General features: G+C 42.3%; 1 protein-coding gene across 1 annotated transcript; it reads left to right on the forward strand.

The window, feature by feature from the left end:
• Positions 1-304: 304 nt before the first annotated feature.
• LOC141167416 (vomeronasal type-2 receptor 26-like) lies at positions 305-26049 on the forward strand. The gene is made up of 5 exons (XM_073654822.1): positions 305-343; positions 3523-3744; positions 10496-10619; positions 17493-18384; positions 26028-26049. Exons 1-5 carry the CDS (start codon positions 305-307, stop codon positions 26047-26049), a joined length of 1299 nt encoding a protein of 432 aa, XP_073510923.1.

Below are 26049 nucleotides of genomic sequence, written 5' to 3' on the forward strand. Positions count from 1 at the left end.
AATGCCAGCCACAGGCTAGCTTTCATAGGTGTATTGCTAGGACAGGTTTGGGGGTCTTCAGGAGATCCCGGCCATTATGGAAACCTATCGGCACCACATGATTGCTTTGTGATAGGAGGTTAGAAGAGTGTGCCGTAATGTACTGTAAATGCCACTGTCAAAGATTTACAGCAACATTTAACAGGTTAACAGCCATGGACGGAGCTCCATCCCACCGTCCCACCACGCACCTGTTAGCAGCAGATGATGCCCGAATAACACATCCATAATCTGCGGGCTCAGTTTCTGAGCTCACATCAAAGACATGGCGCTGACATACGAAGCACCATTAAGTCATATGTTGGTAATGGGTTCATGGAAACCACAAAACCAGCATTTGATGATAGCCATATTAACTTTTCTATAAGGTTTGTCTTCATTATGTTACTGTTAAACCATACTGTTTCACTCAAAATTATTCACCCCTTCATTGTAAATTAGGATTATTAGCAAAATGTATCTACATTCTCTTGTTTGCAATAAACCAATCATACAAATCATTCAAATAACTCAACACGACTAATAAAACAAGTGTTTTTCCAAATTCATCATAAAATGCCACATTTACTGACTACTGCCATCTCAGAGCTATTCGCCACCTTCATGACGAATGCCTTTAGTACTTAGTAGAGCCCCTTTGTATGTAATGACCTACTACAATAGTGATGCATAGCTAGAAACCAACATCTTGCAGCTCCTGAGGTATCTGTTCCCATTCACTAAGCAATGGCCTCCAGTTCACTACTATTCTTAGGTTTACATGCGGCAAATGCTTTCTTCACATCCCACCAATGATTTTCTATGGTGTTCAGGTCAGAAGACTGTGATGGCCACTCCAGAATCTTTCAGACCTTCATTTATAACCAAGCATTGGTGGAATTTGAAGCAAACTTGGGATAAATATTCTGTTGGACATTCCGATGCCTCCCAATCTTCTTCACAGAAGGCATGACATTTTCTCATTTTCTCTTACAATTTTTTGATACTTGACTAAATCCATCTTGCCCTCCTTGTGCAACATATTTACAGATTTACAGTAGTAGAACATATAAGCAGCCCCAGAGCATCACTGAGTCACCACCATGCTTCACTGTAGGCATCATTGATCCACCACTGTGCTTCACTGTAGGTATCATTGAGCCACTGTTAAAAGTCCGGGTGGTGGAATCTCTGTGCTGCGGTGCAAGGAGGGACCAGAGGGGCGTAACTAGGTATCAACTTGGACCGACCAAGGTCGTACGGCGGCTCAATTGACTCCGTGACCAGGGAAGGACTGAGCAGAGGGACCAGGTGCTACTCTGGGGACCGACCTTGTATGAGAGCAGGTGACTCCCATGGGTCAGAAGGCAGGGACTGACTGGTACAGCAGATGAGCACGGCAGGCAGGCTGACGGGTGATCTAGGCAGATGGACAGGCAGGCACGGTGGGTAACAAGCAGGAGCCTCCAGGTAGGCCGGCTAGTAGGCAATGCAGGTAACAGGCAGGAGCCTCCAGGTAGGCTGGCTGGTAGGCACGGCAGGTAACAAGCAGGAGCCTCCAGGTAGGCTGGCTAGTAGGCGCGGCAGGTAACAGGCAGGTGCTTCCAGGTAAACAGGCAGGTTGGGCCCATAGACAGACTGGCAGACTTGACCGTAGGCAGACTGTCGGGCTGGGGAGTAGACAAGCCATTGGCCGGGGACTTTTTAGGATGGCATGCGCGGCCCCTTTAAGAGGGAGGGAGCGCGTGCGCGCCCTAAGCACACAGCCGGGGAAGCTGCATGCACCAGCAGCAGCTGCAGGGAGGCCAGAAGATGCCGGAGCAGGACCGTGGCGGTAAGTAGGATGGCGTCTCTGCCGGGCAGGAGGCAGAGACGCCGATGCTGCAGCCACCACCTTGTTTTATTGTAGACTTTACTGAACCACTTCCATGCTTCACTATAGACGTCACTGAGCCACCAACATGCTTTACTGTAGGCATCAACAAGCCACCACCATGCTTTTGTGTTGCTATCATTGAATCATCATCATGCTTTACTGTTAAGCAGGGTGTTCTTTTCAGCATATGCTTCATTCTTTCTCCTAAAGACATGCAGCTGATGTATAGGTCTAAAAGTTACAGTTTTGTTTTATTGCTCTACAGAAAATAATCTCAAAGGTTCAGTGGTTTACTTATAGGTTTTGAAGCATATTATAGTCAACTTTTTTATGTTTTTGAGTCAGTAGAAGCGTACTTGTTGGTGTTCAGGCATGGAGACCATCAGCATTTAAAATGTGTTTTACTGTGCACACTGAATTCATAGTGCCGACTTCAACCAGAACTCGCAGCAGATTTCCTGCTGTCACTAGAGATTTTTTTGCCACATGCCTCCTCAGGAATCTGGTGGCAGCCAATAATATTTTCCTTTTTCTACTACATACAGGTAATGTAGACAGTGGTGCTGATTCATCAAATCTTTTATGGCAGAAAACTTGCGGAAAAGCTTTGAAAAGTTGCAAAACTTTTGTGCAATGCAGACTTGTTCAAAAATGTTGCAACTTTTAGCGTTTTCAAAATGGATGGAGCTGGGAGGAGCCAGTCCGATTCATAAAAAGTGCCTGCATTTTGTATAGCTAAAATGCTACTCCAGTCTCTTATTGGAGTAACATTTGTGGCTCGGTGCACAGAGGCACCAAACACTCAGAGTGCCTTGCACTCCAGCAAGACTGGTGTGTCACGAGAGTGCTCTATGCCAGGCTTGATTAATTGACCAGAGTGTTCCTATAGCCTATAACTTGTGGACTATGCTACCAACTGTAGGAGTATTCAACACCTCTTTAACATTGTTTAGTAATCTTTTTATTGTTTGTGCAAGGCAATGATCTCTTCTGTTAATTTTTAGTTTGCTTTCTTGGCTTAGCCAAATTTGCAACATGCCTTCAAACGTCACAGTCATCAAACCTTTAGCCAGTCAAGGTATTTGATGTGCTTTTTCTTATGATTGATTAGTCTCTTCATTAGTTACATCAGATGTGCTTCAGACAATGTGCAGTCTTACGAGGGATTCTATTAAGGGGTAAATAATTTTGAGACTGCTGTAGTCGGTAAAAGTGACATATTGTGCTGAATTTATAGAAACCACTTGTTATATTAGTTGTGTTTAGCTATTTAGATTGTTCTTGTTTGACTGATTTATTGAAAATGCCAGAAAATGTGTATATTTTATTAATGAGCCTAAATTGCAATAGGGAGAGAAACATTTTGATTGAACCGTAATAAGTGGTCACTTTTTTACATTTTATTTTCAAAAATTTCCAAGAACTTTGAGGGAACTTATTAAACAGTTCACCACCTGGCAACCCACCTTTGCACCTACAGTTCTTCCTAAAGTTGTTTCAACAGAATACACCACTCTCCCCAGGAGACCTTCTGTTATAGCAGGTTGGACTTAAATTAGGAGGAACTGCTAGGTCTACTGTGGATAAAATGCCACCCAATGACACTGCTTTTATCCAACTTGTTCCAGCTCCTGTACTATATGAAGAAAGTGAGGGTCACCTTGAGTAATGGAAGAAACTTTTACTTTGATGAGAATGGAGACCCTCCAGCAGTCTATGACATTGTAAACTGGCAATTGAACCCAGAGGGCGTCATGCAACATGTTAAGATTGGCAGCTATGATACCACAGCATCTCTTGGTAAAGTCTTTACCATCAACACAAGCGCTATAGTTTGGAGTGTTGGAACTGTAAGTAGACTCTAGACTTCATTAGCTAATTAACTTCTTTAACTTATTTGTCACCCTCGTATTGACCTTAGGAGAATGGCTTCACTATGTATTGTGGATCAGGGCCATGGGAAAAAGAGTTGACAATCACTTTCTTCCATTTGTTCAATGACTTCTCCCACTGAGCAGAGGGTCTGTGATGCAGGCACCTCCTTTGATATGGTCAGTACAAATATGAAGCAACAGGCTTGTGTGGTGACACTTTTAAGTCCCTTTGTAATTAGGCTCTTCCTGATTTCAAAGCAATGGTAAAACCTCATGGCCAATATCCAAAACTTTGATGGACCACATTAAAAGATATAACTATTGGGGTTTTAGTCACAGGTGTAGGCTCTATGGATATGGGAGATATATTTTCGGCATCATGGCACAAAGCCGAACACAGTGCATTTACGTGCATTACTGTGCGGCCTGCCCATTAGGCCAGAATTAATTTCGGCCAGGTGGATAGAGTTGTATATGCCATGTCTCATATGTATAGAAAGATACAATTGTTATAGGAAATATGGCATTAATATCTTATGCCTGGGAGCTACAGGGGGGCAGATATCATTAAGATCGAGGCTCTCATAATTTTTGGTACCTGAGCACGCATCTTATTTACTGTGCCCATGAAAGATCACCGGGGAAGATAGGTGGGAGCGGCTGGTACCTGATGAAAGCAGGTTCTGGCCTAGAACCAATATTCAGTGCTGGGAGATACAGCGTGCTGTAAGAACCTCACCATTTTATAAATGGAGTGCTCCCCTTTGCAAGACCTGCACCATTCCAAAAACAACAGTAACTGTCTTTTGTTTATCCCTTTAATTTTTTATGTGACTGTATATACTGTATTGTCTTGTCCCTTTTGTAACATCTCCTGTATATTTTTATAAGCTCTGTCTAATTGTTGGATTTAATATATGAAATGTAATAGCTTCATTCCACTTGCTCTATAATCAGCACCCCTGAAGCCTCGTGAGGCGCAAAGTTACGAGCAACGCGTGTCCAATCAGCCTTTAATAAACGATTGGTGGTGGCAGCTAGTTTTTTCTGTGGTTACTGAAGAGCTTGGTGGTGATCATACTGCAGTATATATATATATATATATATATATATATATATATATATATATATATATATATACGCACATATATATATATACGAGTCAGATTTTCCCTGGACAGGTGATGGTTAACGATGGAATCGGATAATTTATTAATTGCATAGAATATACAAATCACTCGCATTTACATATTAGACACTTGTAGCTAACCACTAGACACAGCTCACATTTCAGCCACATATCCTACACCTCTTAGGCTGTGTTCACATTTCCATTTGGAAATTCAGTTTTCCTGTTTCATTTTAGGAACAAATAAATGGAATTCATGCCCAAAACAGATACATTACATAACTGATACAGACTGAAGCAGAGAGGCTCCATCTGCTTTTAATTGGGTGTCAGTTTTTAGAAGGGAAGAAAAAATGCAACATGCATGACTTTCTTCTGTTGTAAAAACATTCACAAAACAAAGCCGATACAGACCCCATACTAATGATGGGCCTCTCTGCTTCCATCTGTATTTGTTATGTAATGGATCCCTATCAGGAATGAATTCTTTTTGTCTGTTTCTTGAAATGGAAAAGACAAATGGACATATGGACTTAGCCTTACACATTGCATGCGCACAGCACACACATTCCACCTACAGTGGTGGCCAAAAGTATTGGCACCCCTGCAATTCTGTCAGATAATATTCAGTTTCTTCCTGAAAATGATTGCAATCACAAATTCTTTGGTATTATTATCTTCATTTAATTTGACTTGCAAAGAAAAAACACAAAAGAGAATGAAGCAAAAATCAAATCATTAATCATTTCACACAAAACTCCAAAAATGGGCCAGACAAAAGTATTGGCACCCTCAGCCTAATACTTGGTTGCACAACCCTTAGAAAAAATAACTGCGAACAACCGCTTCCGGTAACCATCAATGAGTTTCTTACAATGCTCTGCTGGAATTGTAGACCATTCTTCTTTGGCAAACTGCTCCAGGTCCCTGATATTTGAAGGGTGCCTTCTCCAAACTGACATTTTGAGATCTCTCCACAGGTGTTCTATGGGATTCAGGTCTGGACTCATTGCTGGCCACCTTAGAAGTCTCCAGTGCTTTCTCTAAAACCATTTTATAGTGCTTTTGGAAGTGTGTTTTGGGTCATTGTCCTGCTGGAAGACCCATGACCTCTGAGGGAGACCCAGCTTTCTCACACTTGGCCCTACAATATGCTGCAAAATTTTTTGGTAGTCTTCAGACTTCTTTATCCACCATCCGCACAATCTTGCGTTGAAATCTCTCGTCAATTTTTCTTTTCCGTCCACATCTAGGGAGGTTAGCCACAGTGCCATGGGCTTTAAACTTCTTGATGACACTGCGCACGGAAGACACAGGAACATTCAGGTCTTTGGAGATGGACTTGTAGCCTTGAGATTGCTCATGCTTTCTCACAATTTGGTTTCTCGAGTCCTCAGACAGTTCTTTGGTCTTCTTTCTTTTCTCCATGCTCAATGTGGTACACACAAGGACACAGGACAGAGGTTGAGTCAACTTTAATCCATGTTAACTGGCTGCAAGTGTGATTTAGTTATTGCCAACACCTGTTAGGTGCCACAGGTAAGTTACAGATGCTGTTAATTACACGAATTAGAGAAGCATCACATGATTTTTCAAACAGTGCCAATACTTTTGTCCACCCCCTTTTTTAGGTTTGGTGTGGAATTGTATCCAATTTGGCTTTAGGACAATTCTTTTTGTGTTTTTTAATTGAAGACAAATTAAATGAAGATAATACTACCAAAGAATTTGTGATTGCAATCATTTTCAGGAAGAAACTGAGTATTATCTGACAGAATTGCAGGGGTGCCAATACTTTTGGCCACCACTGTACATATCAAACAGCCACAGCACACACATACTAGTAATATAGAAATTTGTATTTCCTTGCAAAGATTCGGTCTTCACTGGTTGATTTGAATAAATAGGAAGTTTATTTAGAATAAAAGTTACAATTAAAAAGGGATAGATAAAGATAAGAGCTAAAAAGACATATAAAGAGACACCTATGGATATGATAGAGATCTGATCTGCTGTCAAAAATATCAAAATCCCGGCTCACCGCCATTGGTCTCCTGTGTATGCTCCAAGCAGAGAATCTCACACAACAGTAATAAGTAAAAATGCAAAGCACAAAATAAACAATTATTAGATTTCAAGTATTATTGTCTCAAAAGACTTGGAGGCGTCTGGTTTATGTGAAAATATCTTTTCGATATCTGCAGGCTTAGCTCTGATTTTTTTTTTAACAGAAAAAGTAGCTGGGTACCGCAAAAAAATATATTATTTTATAATAAAAACCTATATTTTTGATATGCTCTAAAAATAGTTGAATAGAATAAAATACAAACACTTTTCCTACGCGTTTCGAGCATTAAAAGCTCTTAATCATAGCCTACAATGAAAGTGGCTACAATTAAGAGGTTCTTTTGAATGACACCTTTAAATTTCACCTTTTGTGAAAGGTCGGGGCCCGCCGTAGCTTCTCACCGCAGAATACTCCCTCCTCACAGCGCGGGGTTTGCAACATTGCCCCACTCCTGCCACTGCCACCAGCTTCCTGCAGCAGCGACTCTGCCTCCTGTGACCCCGCTCCACCTCCCCCACCCCCATCGGTAAGCTACATTCGGATTTCAATACACACCTCCAGTTTCCTCTTAAATTTTTTTGCGGGAAAGTGCATCTTGAAATCGGAAAAATAGGTACTTAACTTTTAGTAGCTTTATGGAAAACAAAAGAAAAACATAATAATTCTATTATATTTTTTGGAAAGTGGAAAAAAACAAACAAATCAGAAATAAATTCTGGAAATATTTTAATTTTTTTTTCTTTTTAAATTATTTTCCTGGTTTGCTATTTTTACACAGGGAAGGAACAGGTCTCCACTTCCTGCAAACTATGGCTTTTTTTTATTTTTCAGTAGACAGTTTTTTTGCAAGACAAGCTGTTTCTTTCATTGCTATTATTATTTGGTACATGCAACTTTTTGATAACTTTTTATTTGATTTGTTGTGAGGCATGATGGACAGAAAACAGCAATTCTGGATTTGTGTTATATTTTAATGTTTTCCTATGGTGTTCACCGTTTGAGATAAATTAATTATTTTTTTCATAATATTGGTCGATACGAATACAGTCATACCCAATTTATATTGCATTTGTTACTCTTTTGTACTTTTGCGCAAGAAAATCAGTTTTCACCAGAAATTATGGAAATCACAGGCCATGTTCATGAGAGCACCATTTGTGGCCTGAATGTGCTCCGGAGGCCTGCAAGGTCCCTGGACTAGCCTCCCAACAAGCACCGACAATATTGGATGGTGATTACAAAGAAGCTTCCAACAGTGGATCTTGATGATTTTCCCAAGAGCATTCAGAGGCAGAACCTTCCTCAGACAACATTTAGTAACCTCAATAATAGATGATAAGACATGTAAGTGCTGGGATTTCTGTACGTGGCTCAAACTCCAAACATAATAAATCCAGATGTTTTGAAAATTTTGTTGGCTATTTTTCATTATTTGTATATCATTAACATGTATCCATCCAGTGATGTCCATCATTCTGTGACTTTTCCTTCTTGGTGTTGAAATTTTAATGTTGAGTAGAGTAAATATATATATATTTTTTTTGGGGGGGAGTCATCTTATTTTCAGACCCATTATTTTTTTTTATTAATAAAGCTCTACGAGGGCTTGTGTTTTTGTGCTACAAGCTATAGTCTATTGGAACCATTTTATCAAACGTGTTACTTTTTAATCACTTATTCTGCCTCACAAAAATTAAGGAAAAAGCATAAACAGTAGTTTTGACATTGTTTTTAAGATTTTTTTTTTTGTATTTTTTTGGTTCTCACTGTGCAAGCAAATAATGATGTAGTGTTATGGTATGCATCATTATGAAACAAGCTATATCAAATATGTGTCACTTCTAGGTGTTATATTTAGATTAAATCATTTTTTATTCAGTGAACTAGAATATGGATGGGTGAGTTTATTTTTATAAAAGCCTTAAAAAGAATATTTTTTTATATACAGCATATATTTTTTTAATATTTATTAGTTCTTCTAGGAGACCTGAGCATGTGATCCATTGGTTGCACTGGCAATACATTGCAATACTTATGTACTGCAATGCATTTTCTCATTTTATCAGTATTCAACTGACAGGTGGCCTATGAGACTCTACCTTTGTAACCGCGATCGTTACACCCCTGGTTATTGCTGTGCTTCATACTTCCGCCAAGTCCCATTAACTGTAACAAAAGTGAGCTGCGGTAGCAGTGAAAGCCACAATTGCATGGATATGCATCTTCAAATGGAAATTTATTGAGTTTCATTTCATAAACTCAACTAATAGTTTTAAAAAGCTGCAAGTTGTAGATTTTGCACCTTGTGTCAGACTAAACATGAGAGCCTGTCATGTCTGGTACCATTTATATTTATCAAACAGAACTCCTCCTAAGAGTTTCTCAGATAACAGACTCTTTATCGATTGCCACCATTTTGTGTAGTAGAAGATTGCTTTTAACCAAGGGGATTAGAATATTATGTTTAAATTAAAGGTTTGCTATCACTTAAGAAACAAAAAGTGTCATGGACTCACCTCGTGAGGTGCATTCTCTAAACCATAGGTCAGGGTGACTAGCATGGAACAGAGGTGAAAATTCAGCAAAACGTGTCTTGATGGATAACTCATAGATCGGTGAGGACCTATTCTCCAGGGTATGCAGAACGGCAATCAAACAATTGGAGCACATAGTTCGAATGAAGCAGAATATAAACAGGAATAGTCAAAGTAGGGGAAAATTGTATCTTCCAGAAAAGAACCAGCTAATCACATGTATCTTCCAGCAGGACAATGGTTAAACATAAGAGTGATCAAGAAGTTAAGGCAGTCTAGCATCTTCCCATAGGGCAATGGTTAATAACAGCAATATAACAAAGAAGTAGTAGTCTGGTATCTTGCAGCATGGAAATGGTTAATAGCAGAACTATATAAAAGAAATAAATGTCATCTTGTATCTTGCAGCAAGACAATGATTAATTGAAGGAACGCAATGTAGTATAAGCAAACTGAAAATTTGCTTAAAGAGATGCATTACCTGGATTACTGAGACAAGGAATGAACAGTGGCGAGAAATTGGTAACTTGCAGAGAGGTTGGTTTGGACAAAATTAAGTAAACTGTAATGACTTTGGATATATCTCTGGATGCAGCATAAAGGTCAGAATAAGCTGAGAAGATGACAGACACCTGGCTGAGTGTGGACTAGGTGAACTAGCAGCAAACTCCTGATAGACTGAAAGCTACTGAAACAATTAATACCCAAGCACCTGGCCTCAGCCAACGGTACCTTTAAAAGGCCTAGGGTAATGGTGTCAATGGAGTTTACTGGGTTACTTGAGAAATCTGACATGCATTACTGCAAAGGAAGATAGCTGTAGGAGAAGGAAGACAGGCCGGTGTTTGTGCCAAGATAGGTAACTAAAAGTTATTCATTGCTATAATTTTCTGTTAACCAAAATGTTTATGAGGAAGAACATCAATCATCAAACTGTGAAAACATATCATATATGGAGAAAGAAGAATGAAAAGTGATTTTCTATTTTTCCTACAGCCACCAGTTTCTGTCTGCAGTGAGAGTTGTCCTACAGGCTTCAGGAAAGCTCCTATAAGAGGTCAACCCATTTGCTGTTTCCAATGTATTTCTTGCCCTCAAGGAGAGATCTCCAATCAAACAGGTAAGAAAAGATCATCATCCTGTAACATTCAGTATTCCCCAATTAGCCATTAACTACTGGCCATGATATCTAAATTATTTTCTGCCCAACATTGTCTATAGATATTTAATCACTAAAATATTATATGTTTCATGAGGGTTCTTGTCTTTGACAACAAGAATTTAGCAGTATTCTGACATTCACGTGATATACATTTGCATTACAGATGCTAATTCTTTCTGAGAGCTTCCATGAATGGACCATGAATAACCATGGTGGGCATCTCCATTGGAGATCATATTTATGGAATCACATTTGATTTTCACCACAAAACATAAAGAAAAAGTCACACAGCTACCAATATTTTCCATACTACTTTCTTTCTGCAAATGTCCGGTACATACCTAAAAATCAATGAAACAAGGAATCTCTATTTTCCTATAATTGCATTTTGGGCCATTTTTTGGCGATCAAGATGTTCTAAGTTGTCCTAAATAGTGAAACCTTAGGTAGTAACATCTAGCAGATGCACAGCCGAAAACAATTGACTCGGGTTGCAATTATATATGACAGTTATTATCAGAAGCAACCAGTGGGAATACAAAAAAAATCTAAGAAAAAGGAAGGAATATAGTCAACAGAGAACTAGGCAGGAGAGATGGCAAGATTTGAATAAGCCAAATCACGCAGATTTTACCGGGAAATGATTTGAAGCTATTTGAATGTTCCTTATTATGCTCTGTGGTCTGGAAAAAACCCAAATAACCTTAAGAAGAATAAAAAATAAAACTAATAGTCACTTCCCCACTCACCTCTGCTGCTCACTGTCCCCTCGGCACCTCTTCTAATCATAACCGGGCACTGAAACTCTAGACATCTACATGCTAGGCCTTGACTTAAAGCTTTATCTAGTCCCCGGACGTCTCTGTGCACAGAGAGGAATTTCCTGGGCCAGCCACAGCTAGAACTTCCAGCCTATAGTGCATATCATAAGGTCATGGTACACATGATTGGCACGACCTTACAACATGCATACACATTGAAATCCTGAGCATCTTCACACTAGGCCAAGACTTACAGATGCCACCAGTCCCAGGACATCACAGCATGCACCACAACCTCACAACAAGCTTTCTAGGCCCTGCATGTGCAAGGATGTCCTGAACCTAGTCATGGCCGGAAGTCCCAGTCTAGCGTGAAAATGTCTGGGGTTTCAGTTCACGGCTATGGCATGAAGAGGTGCATAGGACTGTACATGGGAAAGTAAGCAGAGGTGGATAGTGGTGAGTTATTATTATTATTATTTTTCTCCTTTCCCCATGACGGCACCACGGAGAGAGGGGATCCACCCTTCAAGGACAGGAATCCTACAGATAAAAATGGCGGTACCTCTCTCCCGCTTCAGTTGGTTTCCTGTCCTTGATGGGATCCTACAGTACCTAGAGGGGCAGGTGTGATCGCGGCGCTGCCCAGCGGCTGTCTGGGCAGAACTTCCGGTTCTACTGCGCAAGCATGGGTGCGCCGGGCGCCTCCGGATGACTTAGCAGCGTAAGGCATGACTGGGAAACCAGTCTGTGCAGGCGCAAGCGTCCCCCGCGGGGGAGGAGGGGCATACGGGAGCACTCCAGGTGCTATGGGGTACGGCCAGCTGGAGGGGGAGGGCTCCCAGGGTTTTAAAAGACAGCTGGGAATGCCAGTAAGTGCTTTTCTGAAGCTCTGGCACGCTGTCTTTGAGGCATGAGTGACCAGGAGTTACATGAGGTGCAAGTGCTGCATCTTCAGTCGCCAGCACCGCCGCCAGCTCAGCACAAAAAGAAAAGGGAAGAGATGGGACACCAGGACCCGGGCCATTGCAGAGAACGGGATAACATTGGAAGAGGGCGCTCTGGCAGGTCATCCAAGCGCAGCAAAGACTCCACTTCAGCATATACCAGGAGGTAAACCCTGTCTACAAAGATGGCTCCACCTCCTGACCCGGTACCCTCTATTCCGTCAAATAGGTAAGTGATCTTCGTGAAAGTCCACCTTGTAACTAGGGCCATCCCCTCTCTTTTTGTCTTATTAGGGAAAAAAGAGTACAAGCTACTAAGAATAGGACCTGTGCACTGTGCACGGAAGTTTTACCTGCTACTTGGGATAAAAGACTCTCTAGTTCCTGTATAGAGCAGACGATATAGGCGAGGACTAATAGAAGTAAACAGTCTCATTAAGGCCATCAGATCCACCATGGAGTTGGAAGACCCTCGGCCCAAAAGATCTATCCAGGAAGTGATGTTCAGCGGATTAGAACAAAAAAGAGGAGAACTTTTCCACTTAATGAGCAAGTTCACTCTTTAATTAAAAAAGAGTGGAAAAGACCAGAAAGGAGATTTCCCCCAAAAAAGTACCCGCTCGATGACCCGGTGTGGGAGAAAGCGGCAAAACTGGATGTTGTTATTGCTAAAGCCTCCAAAAAGTTCTCCCTCCCATTGAGGACATGGGCATCTTAAAAGACCACATGGACAAAAAAGCAGACACCTTCCTTAAGTGTTCCTGGGAATCTGCTGGGGGGGTTAAAACCTGCAGTAGCAGCTACATGTACTGCCAGGTCATTAATGGTCTGGCTAGACCAGCTTGAAATGCAACTGCGAGAGAAAACGTTTCGAAACACAATACTAGAATCCATCCCAGTAATGAAAGGGGTGGCTGCCTTCCTAGTTGACAGCCCTGCAGACATTGTCAGATTAGGAGCTAGGGCGGCAGGGCTCACTAATGTGGCCAGGCGAACCCTCTGACTTAAATGTTGGCCAGGGGATCTGCAAACAAAATTAAGATTATGCTCCATCCCCTGTGATGGCGAATTTTTGTTTGGACCCACCCTTGATGACATCCTAGAGAAAGCTGGGGACAATAAAAAAGCGTTTCCCTATCCAATCTAACACTGCTTACAGGAAGCCCTTTCGTAGCAAAAGGTTTATCCACAGGAAGCCCCCTAAAGACCAGAATAAGTGGAAGGACAGGAGAAGGAAAACCAAAGGGTTCCTGTTCAACAAATCCCCCAATGACGGCAGAAACCCCCCCAATCAGGGTTTTCCCTGGATGGGGGGAAGGCTATCAGGATTTCTCCCTGCCTGGGAAACAATATCCAACAGCTCATGGATTCTGAACCTAATAAAATCAGGTCTGAAATTCCAGTTCCTCTCATTTCCACATCCAAACTTTGTATTAACACCCAAAAGGTCCTCAAACGAGGAGCAAGAAATCCGAGGACTGATAGGGAAAGCGGTCCTTCAGGAGTGGGAAAAAGGCAAAGGCTTCTACTCTTCATTATTCCTGAGGAAGAAACCAGATGGGACTTACAGAATGATCATAAATTTAAAAAAAGCTGAACAGGCTACTGAAGGTGCAAGCCTTCAAGATGGAGACAATAAAATTATCAGTGAAAAAGCTGTTTCCCAATTTTTTCATGACCGTTCTGGATTTAAAGGACGCCTATTATCACGTCCCCATACACAAAGATTACCAGAAATTCCTCAGAGTAGCAGTTTTCATAGGTGGAGTGGTCAAACACTATCAATACACAGCCCTCCCATTCGGCATCGCCATAGCCCCAAGGGTATTCACCAAGGTTATTGCGGAGGTGATGGCACTTCTAAGGGAACAGAACATCCTAGTCTTTCCATACTTAGACGACTTTTTGGTAATAGGCAGTTCCTTCCTGCACTTCAGAACCCAACTAGAAAAGGTCATGGATTCCTTGACACACTTAGGATGGCTTTTGAATCTGAAAAAAATCCAAAACAGAGCTATGCCAGGTACAGGAATATCTTGGCATCGTATTGGATTCAAATAGACAAGAGTGTCGTCACCCCACAGGAAAAATTCACAAGATCATAGACCAAATATCGCCAGCAAGGACCCACCCGTTTATGACTCTATGGAAAGCCATGTCCCTTCTAGGCTCCCTGACTGCGTGTTTTCCGGCCGTCCAATGGGCCCAAATACATACCAGGGCCCTGCAGTGGGAAATCTTCAAGGTAGAAAAATCTCTAAAAGGGCATTTAGAAGGGCAGCTAACACTATCATCAGAGACCACACTTTCTCTAAGGTGGTGGGGGAAGATAGACAATCTAGCCCAGGGTATTCCATGGGTAATCCCCACACCTCAAATCCTAACCACAGTCGCAAGCCCCGGGGGGCTGGGGGGCTCACCTCAATAATCTTGTAGCTCAAGGGGTCTGGACAGAACACCTGAAACCAGTTTCCTCAAACATGAAGGAGCTTCTAGCCATAGAGTTTGCACTCTGGGAGTTCATACACACACTTCAAGGTCACCACTTGAGGGTGTTCTCGGACAACTGAGTAGTAGTAACGTACCTGAACCACCAGGGGGTACCTGGTCCCATTCTCAGATGCAAGCGACGGAGGTCATCTTTCAATTAGCCGAGGAAAACTTACAATCCCTATCAGCCCTACACATAAAAGGGATAGAGAATATCACGGCAGACTTCCTGAGCCAGACACAGCTAAGACAGGGCGAGTGGAAGTTAAATCAGTCAGTTTTCAGTCAGATTGTAAAAATATGGGGACGTCCTTCCATAGACCTGTTCGCCAACAGTCAGAACAAGAAAACAGACACATTCTGCTCTCTAGACGCCAAAGGGAACCCCATAGCTTTAGATGCCTTCATGATCCCATGAAGTCACCCTCTAGCTTACGCTTTTCCTCTGACTGCCCTGATTCTGGCTGTTCTGAGGAAAATCAGGGAAGAGAAAGCAAGAATAATCTTGACAGCCCCCTTCTAGCCAAAGAGGGCGTGGTTTTCTTGGCTGAGGATGATGTCAATCTCCGACCCATGGGTTCTTCCTGGGCTTCCGGACCTTCTTTCGCAGAGGCCGGTACTTCATCCTCAAGTAACAAACTTGCATTTGGCAGCCTGGAATTTGAAGGGGCTCTTGTGAGGGACAAAGGACTTTTCCTCAAATCTCATCACCACACTACTTCAAAGTAGGAAACCCGTGACTACCAAACTTTGCCGGAAAACTTGGAGGAAGTTCCTTTCAGTCTCAGGTTCCAGGCTAGGAGGGGAGGTTCCACTAACAGCTATCCTAGAATTCTTACAGAGGGATTTGGAACAGGGCCTGGCCACAAGTACCTTGAAAGTCCAAGTTGCGGTGCTGGGAGCCCTATACAACTTTGATCTGGCCAGGGATATATGGGTATCCAGGTTCATTAAGGCATTATCCAGATCCCGAACCATCCCCTCTCAAAATACTACCCCTTGGGATTTAAATTTGGTCCTTTCAGCTTTAACAATGGCCCCTTTTGAACCTCTGTCAGGAGCATCCCTAAAAATACTATCCCTCAAGACAGCGCTTTTAGTAGCTTTCACATCAGCACGTAGGGTTGGTGATATTCGGGCTCTATCTGCAGGCCCTCCCTTCACACAAATCTTGGAGGATAGGGTTACTCTGAGAACCAACCCTGCCTACCTACCAAAAGTGGCATAGGGATTCCACAGGTATTAGGAAATTACCCTCCCTACTTTCTGCCCCAATCCTAGGAACAAGAAAGAGAGAGACTTGCATACGCTAGTTGTCAGAAGGTGCCTAATCCATTACCTAGAGGCGACACAAGAGTGTAGGGAGGATCGTTCTTTCTTTATTTGCTTTCTGGGCCCTCGTAAGGGAAAAAAGCTTCTAAGGGCACGCTGGCCAGATGGATAAGGGAAGCCATCACACTGTCATACTCCTCACGTGGGGAAGCCGCAACAGAGAAACTGAAGGCCCACTCAACAAGAGCGATGGCAGCCTCCTGGGCGGAAAAGGCCGATCCCACGATAGAGCAGATATGTAGAGCGGCAACTTGGTATTCCCCCTCTACTTTCTTCAATCACTACCGGCTAGACTTAACCTCTTTTTCAGACCTTACTTTCGGGAAGCTGTGGTACCTCCCTAATGTTTCACATCTCTTTAATTCTCTCCGTGGTGCCTTCATGGGGGAAGGAGAAAGACATAGTTACTTACCGGTAACAGGATTTCTCAGAGCCCATGACGGCATCCGTACATTCCCTCTCTTCACGTGTGGGTGCACACACTTATTATTTGCCTATATGTAGTCACATGGTGTTTCTGATAAGTTTCTTAAAAATGTTAAATTTTGTGTTACTAATCTGGTGGTCCTCTTGTGCTCTGTAAACAACGGATGAAGGAGAGAGGTACCGCCTTTTTTATCTGTAGGTTTCGTGTCCTTGAAGGGCAGTTCCCCTCTCTCCGTGGTGCTGTCATGGGCTCTGAGAAATCCTGTTACTGGTAAGTAACTACGTCTTTGGTTTTTACCTTTTGCCAATGCTTTACAGATCATCAAAATAACATGCAGCCGACCACCATTTTGCTGAATTTGTGTGGAGCAAATTACAAAAAAAACTCTGTGTTCCAGAGAATATGGATTTTGTAAAATTTGAGTAGAATTAAATTCCACCCTAACAAATTTACCCATTCTACTGGTTATTAATGGAGGTCAGATAAAAACAGAGGTAAATATAGTCACTTGAGCTTAGGGTCAGCAAATGGAGGTCAGGTAGTAGAATGGAAAAACCAAAGAGTGGTCAGGATCTCAACAGATCAAGCTCAAAATCAGGAACTATAATGTGAATGAAAACAATGAAACAAAATGAAAACAAGAACCTAGACAAGTAAGGAGCTGATCTAAATATTTACTTTTATTGCTGTTCTGATGCATACATTTACCATGTGCTGCCTGGCAACCCTACCTAATTCACCACTATTAGACTCATAGCTCTGATCATCTAGAGAGAGAAGATTTAATGCTGGAGCTCAAAAAGATAGTTAATTTTACAAATGTGGGCAGATTTTTATTAATAATGTGATTTTAATTGAAGATTTTATGTTGTAGACTCAGTTGACTGCACTCGGTGTCCATGGAATCAATGGCCAAATGCTCAAAAAGACCTTTGTCTCCTGAAGCCCTTAGAATATCTGTCATACGAAGAGACCTTGGGTGCAACCTTGACATCTACAAGTTCAGCATCTGTCCTCATTCCTGTTCTTATTTTGCAGCTCTATATTAAGTTTAAAATGACCCCCATAGTGAAAGCCAATAACTACTACCTGAGTTGCCTTTTACTAGTTTCCTTGTCCCTTTGCTTCCTTTGTTCTTTGCTTTTTATAGGGTTTCCAAAAGTTGAGACATGTCTTATGCGTCAAGCTGTATTTGGTTTGGCTTTTACCTTCTGTATCTCTTGTGTCTTGGCAAAAACTATCATGGTGGTATTAGCTTTCATGGCGACAAAGCCAGGGAGCAATTTAAGAAGATGGATCAATCCTAAAATATCGTACATTATCATACTTCTATGTACTTTTTTGCAGTTCATTTTATGCATTACTTGGTTGTTTAAATCACCTCCGTTTCCCCAAAATAATGCTCAAGTGAAACCTAGTGTAATAATTGTTGAGTGCAATGATGGTTCTACCATTGCCTTCTGGATGATGTTGGGATATCTCTTTCTTCTGGCCACAATCAGTTTTGTTGTAGCCTTCCTGGCTCGAAGACTTCCCGATAGCTTCAATGAAGCCCAGTACATTACATTCAGTATGTTGGCCTTCCTTTGTGTCTGGATATCTTATGTCCCTGCCTCGCTCAGTGCTCAGGGCAAGTACACAGTTGCCATGGAGATCTTTGCCATCTTGTCCTCCAGTTGGGCTTTGGTCATCTGTATGTTTTTTCCAAAATGTTACATCATATTGCTCAAACCTAAGATGAACTCTAGAGAATTTCTCATGAATAATAATAAAAAGCATGGCTAATATTTAAGCCATCTGGGCCTAAAGTCCATTTTGCTGCCACTGTACTTGGGCCAAGGCAGAGGGACTTGTCAAAGATCTCCCTAGCACTGAACATTACCCAAGGCTCATGTCTCGTGATTGTACCCTAGAAGAGACAAAAGTTGAATAGATGCAGTAATGAAAAAAAATAATTGTGTTTTACCAAAGATAGATAAATAATGTTTATTTTAAAGAATGTTCCACAGTGGTGGGATTTTGTATGCATTGTATATTTGGATTAAATATATAGCTTATTTTTCTGGTGGTTGCAGATCAGTTATTGATATCCTATGAGGACAGAAGATATTGGTAATACGTACTGTAGTTAAAATAATATGTTGTTAAAATGTAATATCAAGATTTTGTTCCGGTGGTGGAGGCTTCATTCAGTTAACAGATGGATAACACTGAAATGACACTGAGCTTTGATCTCATGTACTGGTTGGGAGATCTGTGTTGGAAGATCACTGTACACAGCCATCATATCCTAGATGAATGTGGGAGATTTTAGGCTGAAACACTAAATATGACCAGGCTCTTGCCCTTTGGACTACTTTTTCAATATGCAATTCCCCTGATGAATTCTGGTGGAGGAAACGCATTGGAAAGCATTTAGGAAGTTTATAGGGTCAATGTTGCAGGGACAGCTGTGGATTGCCCTTGCAAGGGCAGGAGTTTATGGCACCCCAGGAAGAAACATTATCTGGTTTGGGGAACTCTTAGGGCCTATTTATGTCTTTTGGATGCTTCCTATGTGACTACTGGTACCATACATCCCACCAGCAGGATCAACTAAATGGATGAGATTATTCCATTTAATTCTACTCACACATGGCCTTTTTTCCTCTGAAGGGATCAATGTGTGCCTAATAACAGCACCTAGTGACACCTGATCCACTGTTGGGTATTTTTCCATTCATGTTGAATTGTTAGGTGATCTTGACCCATTGAAGGGATTAGTCTGTCTCGTAATAGCACCTAGTGACTCCTGAACCACTGTTGGGCGTCATTCTTCTGTTGTTGTATTCTTATGCGGCAGATATATGAGATAAATAGGTATTGGAGTATGACCATTGTCATCCTCTTCACTGGATGTGACTACTCTCATATAGTGTCACAGGTGTGTCAGAAGTGACAGACAGTTGCCCTGCAGTGGGTTGCAGGAGATATCTACATTTGGCATTGCAGACAGCCTCTTAGATAAGAGGCTGTCTTTAGGACCAAGCGGCTACCTCTCTTTTGCTTCCTGGTGTGTCTGAGAGGGAGTTGCCGGCTATATACATTTCTAGTTAGCAGGACCAGTACTTCGTCCTCTCTGGAGCTTGGGGCCGTGTGCTTATTTGGAGTTCATCTAAAGCTAAGCCATTTCCCTTGTTTTGTCTACCCTTGTTGTCTATAGAGTTTTAGTGGAGGTTGACTAGTGCTCATCTCCTTCCATTATTCTTTGTGCTGGGCTGCAAGCCAGCAGTGAGCACAGACATGTATCTCCACCAACACTCGTCCCATTCCTCCCCTAGCATCACACACTGCATCAACACTATTTCCTGTACAGGAAACTGCAGGGAATCGAAGAAATGCACAAAGCACCATTACACCAGCCCTGACAATAAAGATCTGCTGTGCCTTGTGGTGCCACATACTTTTTCAAACCTGTGCCAACACTTTTGCTGCTGTTGCTGCTAGAAGAAAGAAGACGTTCCTGAACCGTTCCTGACCTGTTTCTGTCCTTTCTATTTCTTAATCCATATTTAAACAGCCAAATCTCCATTCAATCTAGATGGTCCGATTGTATTCATTTAGAAATGGATATACAGTTGAAACCAGAAGTTTACATATTCTATATAAAAAGACACATATGCATGTTTTTCTCAATATCTGACATGAAATCAGAATAAACCTTTCCCATTTTAGGTCAATTAGGATTACCATAATTTTTAATATTTGCCAAATGCCAGAATAATTAAAGAGATAATGTTTTATGGCATTTTTATTACTTACTGCAAAGTTAAAAGTTTACATACACTAAGATTACTATGCCTTTAAACAATTCTGGACAGCCTATATGATGATGTTATGTGTTTGGAAGCTTCTGATTGGCAAATTAATTAAAGAAACACCTGTGGATGTATTTTAATGCACACCTGAAGCACACTGCTTCTTTGTGTATCATCATGGGAAAGTCTAAAGAAATCAGCAAAGATATCAGGAAGAGAATTGTGGACTTGTAAGAGTCTGGCTCATCCTTGGGTAGATTTTCAAGATATCTGAATGTGCCTCATTCATCTGTACAAACAATTATATGCAAGATGCGATTGTCCAGCCATCATACCGCTCAGGAAGGAGACGAGTTCTGTGTCCTAGAGATGAACGTGCTTTTGTCCGACAAGTCCATATCAATCCAAGGACAAAAGCAAAAGACCTTTTGAAGATGATGGCGGAAGCTGGTAAGATTGTTTCAATATCCACAGTGAAACAAGTACTGTATCAACATGGGCTGAAAGTCCACTCTGCCAGGAAGAAGACATTACTCCAAAAGAAACATAAAAAAGCCAGATAAATGTTTGCAAATGCAAACAAGAACAAAGACCTTAAAACGATTGTCTACTACTATTCAAAATAGCCCAATGTGTTTTTATGATAGAAAGAAGCTTCTTTCTAATTACCTCCCACTACTGTTTCCGCCTGTGAGTGGCGCTCACAGGCAGGACTTGACCCCATGCTGACGTCACATCAAGTAAGGTGTGACTCAGTGCTGGGGTCCCGGCGGTGGCTGCTGAGTTGTGGGCGGGGTTACCGCCCACAACCCAGCAGCCACCTTGGAACGCAGAAGAGGAGACCCCCGGCTGCATCCGGAATCATGACGTGACATCAGCGGATGTCAGAACCGGCTGCAGCTGGGGGTCACGTGATGCCTGTGAGCGGCCAGTGATAGCGCCACCCACAGGCAGAAACAGCAGATGGAGGTAATTAGAAAGAAGCTTCTTTTCATCATAAAAAACAGATTGGGCTATTTTAAATAGTAGTGGGCAACCCCTTTAATTTTTGGAGACATGTCCTGTGGTCTGATGAAACTAAAATTGAACTTTTTGGGCATAATGACCATCGATATGTTTAGAGGAAAAAGGGAGAAGCTTGGAAGTCTAAGAACACCATCCCAATTGTGAAACACAGGGGTGGCAGCATCATGTGGTGCGCTTGTTTTGCTACAGGAGGGACTGGTGCACTTCACAAAATAGATGGCATAATGAGAAAAGAAGATTATGTGGCAATACTGAAGCAACATCTCAAGACATCAGCCAGGAAGTTAAAGCTTGGATGGAAATGGGTATTCCAAATGGACAATGACCCGAAGCATACTGCCAACATGGTAACAAAGTGGTTTAAGGATAACTAAGTCAATGTTTAGGAGTGGCCATCATAAAGTCCTGATCTCAATCCTATTAAAAATTTATGGGCAAAGCTGAAAAGGCAGGTGCGAGCAAGCCAACCTACAAACCTGGATCAATTACTCCAGTTTTGTCAGGAGGAATGGACCTAAATTCCGGCCAACTATTGTGAGAAGCTAGTGGAAGGATATCTCAACCGTTTGACCCAAGTCATTCAGTTTAAGGACAATGGTACCAAATACTAATGAAATGTATGTAAACTTCTGACTTTTCATTAAGTAATAAAAATGCCTTAAAACATTCTCTCTCTCTCATTATTCTGGCATTAGGCAAATATTAAAAATTATGGTAATCCTAATTGACCTAAAACGGGAAAGGTTTACTCTGATTTCATGTCAGATATTGATCTTTTTATATAGTGTATGTAAACTTCTGGATTCAACTGTATGCAGCAAAGAGTATGAAATCTAACTTTTATTAGATACAGTGCCTACAAGTAGTATTCAACCCCCTGCAGATTTAGCTGGTTTGATAAGATGCAAATAAGTTAGAGCCTTCAAACTGCAAACGAGAGTAGGTTTTATGAACAGAAGCATAAATCTTACAAACCTAAAAGTTATTTTGCTCAGTTGAATTTTATTAAATTTTAAACATAAAAGTGTGGGTCAATTATTATTCAACCCCTATGTTTAATATTTTGTGGAATAACCCTTGTTTGCAATTACAGCTAATAATCGTCTTTTATAAGACCTGATCAGGCCGGCACAGGTCTGTGGAGTTATCTTGGCCCACTCCTCCATGCAGATCTTCTCCAAGTTATCTAAGTTCTTTGGGTGTCTCATGTGGACTTTATTCTTGAGCTCCTTCCACAAGTTTTCAATTGGGTTAAGGTCAGGAGACTGACTAGGCCACTCCAACACCTTGACTTTTTCCCTCTTGAACCAGGCCTTGGTTTTCTTGGCTGTGTGCTTTGGGTCGTTGTCTTGTTGGAAGATGAAATTACGACCCATCTTAAGATCCTTGATGGAGGAGCGGAGGTTCTTGGCCAAAATCTCCAGGTAGGCCGTGCTATCCATCTTCCCATGGATGCGGACCAGATGGCCAGGCCCCTTGGCTGAGAAACAGCCCCACAGCATGATGCTGCCACCACCATGCTTGACTGTAGGGATGGTATTCTTGGGGTCGTATGCAGTGCCATCCAGTCTCCAAACGTCACGTGTGTGGTTGGCACCAAAGATCTCGATCTTGGTCTCATCAGACCATAGAACCTTGAACCAGTCTGTCTCAGAGTCCTCCAAGTGATCATGAGCAAACTGTAGACGAGCCTTGACATGACGCTTTGAAAGTAAAGGTACCATACAGGCTCGTCTGGAACGGAGACCATTGCGTGGAGTACGTTACTTATGGTATTGACTGAAACCAATGTCCCCACTGCCAGGAGATATTCCCGGAGCTCCTTCCTTGTTGTCCTTGGGTTAGCCTTGACTCTTCGGACAAGCCTGGCCTCGGCACGGGAGGACACTTTCAAAGGCTGTCCAGGCCGTGGAAGGCTAACAGTAGTTCCATAAGCCTTCCACTTACGGATGATGCTCCCAACAGTGGAGACAGGTAGGCCCAACTCCTTGGAAAGGGTTTTGTACCCCTTGCCAGCCTTGTGACCCTCCACGATCTTGTCTCTGATGGCCTTGGAATGCTCCTTTGTCTTTCCCATGTTGACCATGTCTGAGTGCTGTTCACAAGTTTGGGGAGGGTCTTAAATAGTCAGAAAAGGCTGGAAAAAGAGATCTTTAATCCACACATGTGAAGCTCATTATTCTTGGTGCCTGAACTACTTCTTAATACTTTAGGGGGACCAAACAGAATTCTTGTGGTTTGAGGGGTTGAATAATAAATGACACTCTGAATTAACTTTTAACGTTTTTTAAAAAAGAAAAAAAAAATTTGCTGCAGTGCATTTCCCACTTCCAGGCTGATCTACAGTACAAATGTCACAATGCCAAGTTAATTCCGCATGTGTCAACCAGCTAAATCTGCAGGGGGTTGAATACTACTTGTAGGCACTGTATAATTAAAATTGTTGCTAAGCTTAACACACAACAAAAATAATAAGGTGCTCACAGTGGTAGTGCTCATTAAAAATCACGATCTCACCCAAAGAGATTCCAATGACTCCAAACAGGATCTTCAGCACAGAGACAGGTGGCACAAAACATGGTGGATATATTGTTTCTGATTATTCTGACGTGCCCTGCTTGTCTCCCTCTCTTACAAGAGCAGTGTCCAAGTGTTACCAAAAAATATACAACGATCCCAACTTAAAAAAAAAACTACCAACGTGTTTCTGCCTCAATATCGATGCCTCATCAGGGAAGTGAGAATATCAGGACACAAGGTTCAATATACACACGGTGTATCAAAAGCTGTAATAGGTAGCCAAAAATAAACAGAAGGGGCTGCAGTGGCAAATACACCTCATAAATGATCGTACAGAGTGCTGCCAGGTCAAAAAATGGGATGAGAAGGTTGCATATACCTGGAGATATAAACAGTATTCTTTGGATTTGCATTGCATGGCCATTCCACGTGCGAGATAGGGACTGCTTGTCCCGCCCCCTACCATCATCGTGTCTCTAACGACATGATGCCTAAGTGAAGCAAATGCCCATTGGCAGCACCGGAGTACTTCCCATCCCGCCTTGGTCGCATCATGCGTCTCCACGGAGATGCTGTCACAGCCAGACACTGAGAAGCGCAGGCATGCATGCGCTCCTCAGTGTCTGGCTGTGACAGCATCCCGATGAGCCGACAATGAACTCAGCTCACCTCATGCACGTCACTGACAGCGTGGGAGAATTCTCCTGCACATGCGGTGAGCGTGAGAGACTCGGCTCATCTGGATGCCGTCACAGCCTGACACTGAGGAGCGCAAGCATGCCTGCGCTTCTCAGTGTCTGCGGGATGACAGGCTGGATGGCAGCTTTCTGCTGCGATCCAGCCAGTCATCTCGATGTAGCAGAGCTGGAGCTGTCCTGGGAACCATCGAAAGGTAAGGATGATGTTGGTTTATTATTTTTCTTTTATTGCAGGAGATCATTGGCTTCAGCTGGAATGGACGTGATGGTAGGTATGGTTTAATTTAGAACAATAAAGAATTGTGTGTTTATTTCAATTAAAGGACTTTTTTCTGGGTGTTGTGTTTTTTTTAAATACTTTACTAGAAATTCATGGTGGTCATGTCTAATATTGGCGTGACCCCATGAATTTCGGGCTTAAGGCCAGCTGATAATACCAAGCTGGCCCTAACCCCTTTATTACCCAGTGAGCCACCGCACAAGGGCCCTGGATGAGTTCGGTAAAGCGCCAGAAGATGGCACTTCTATGAACGCGCCATTTTCCGGGGTGGCTGCGGACTGCAATTTGCAGTGGGGGGGTGGGGCCCAGAAAGCTTGGGCCTCCCTGTGCTGCGGATTCCAGCCACAAGCTGCCTAGTTGTACCTGGCTGGACACAAAAATAGGGCGAAGCCCCCCTTATTTTTTTTTTTAATTATTTCATAAAATTCATGAAACAATTAAGAAAAAAAGGGCTTCCCTATATTGTTGTGTCCAACCAGGTACAAATAGGCAGCTGGTGGTTTGGGGCAGCCTGTTCCTGCCTGCTGTACCTGGCTGGATACAAATATAGTGCGAAGCCCCACGTCAATTTTTTTTAAATTATTTCAGGAAATTCATGAAATAATTAAAAAAAAATTGATGTGGGGCTTCGCCCTATATTTGTGTCCAGCCAGGTACAACAGGCAGGAAAGGGCTGCCCCCAACCACCAGCTGCCTATTTGTACCTGGCCGGACACAACAATATAGGGAAGCCCTTTTTTTCTTAATTATTTCATAAATTTCATGAAATAATTTAAAAAAAAAATACGTGGGGCTTCGCCCTATTTTTGTGTCCAGCAGTGTACAACTAGGCAGCTGGGGGCTGGAATCTGCAGTGCAGGGAGGCACAAGCTTTCTGGGCCCCACCCGCTGCAAATTGCTATCCGCAGCCACCCCGGAAAATGGCGCGTTCATAGTAGCGTCATCTTCTGGCGCTGTACCCAACTCATTCAGGGCCCTGGTGCGGTGGCTCACTGGGTAATAAAGGGGTTAGGGCCAGCTTGGCATTATCAGCTGGCCCTAAGCCCGAAATTCATGGGGTCACGCCAATATTAGACATGACCGCCATGAATTTCTAGTAAAGTATTTTAA

Source organism: Phyllobates terribilis, unplaced genomic scaffold (genome assembly GCF_046119375.1).
Source record: "Phyllobates terribilis strain yellow unplaced genomic scaffold, ASM4611937v1 Scaffold_11__3_contigs__length_659146591, whole genome shotgun sequence".
NCBI classification, from domain to species: domain Eukaryota; kingdom Metazoa; phylum Chordata; class Amphibia; order Anura; family Dendrobatidae; genus Phyllobates; species Phyllobates terribilis.

Coding starts and splice junctions, on each gene's coding strand:
- LOC141167416 (XM_073654822.1), top strand. CDS start 305: ATGGCGCTGACATACGAAGCACCATTAAGTCATATGTTG. Junction 344..3,522: donor CACCATTAAGTCATATGTTG/GTAATGGGTTCA, acceptor AACTTGTTCCAG/CTCCTGTACTATATGAAGAA. Junction 10,620..17,492: donor AGAGATCTCCAATCAAACAG/GTAAGAAAAGAT, acceptor TTTATGTTGTAG/ACTCAGTTGACTGCACTCGG.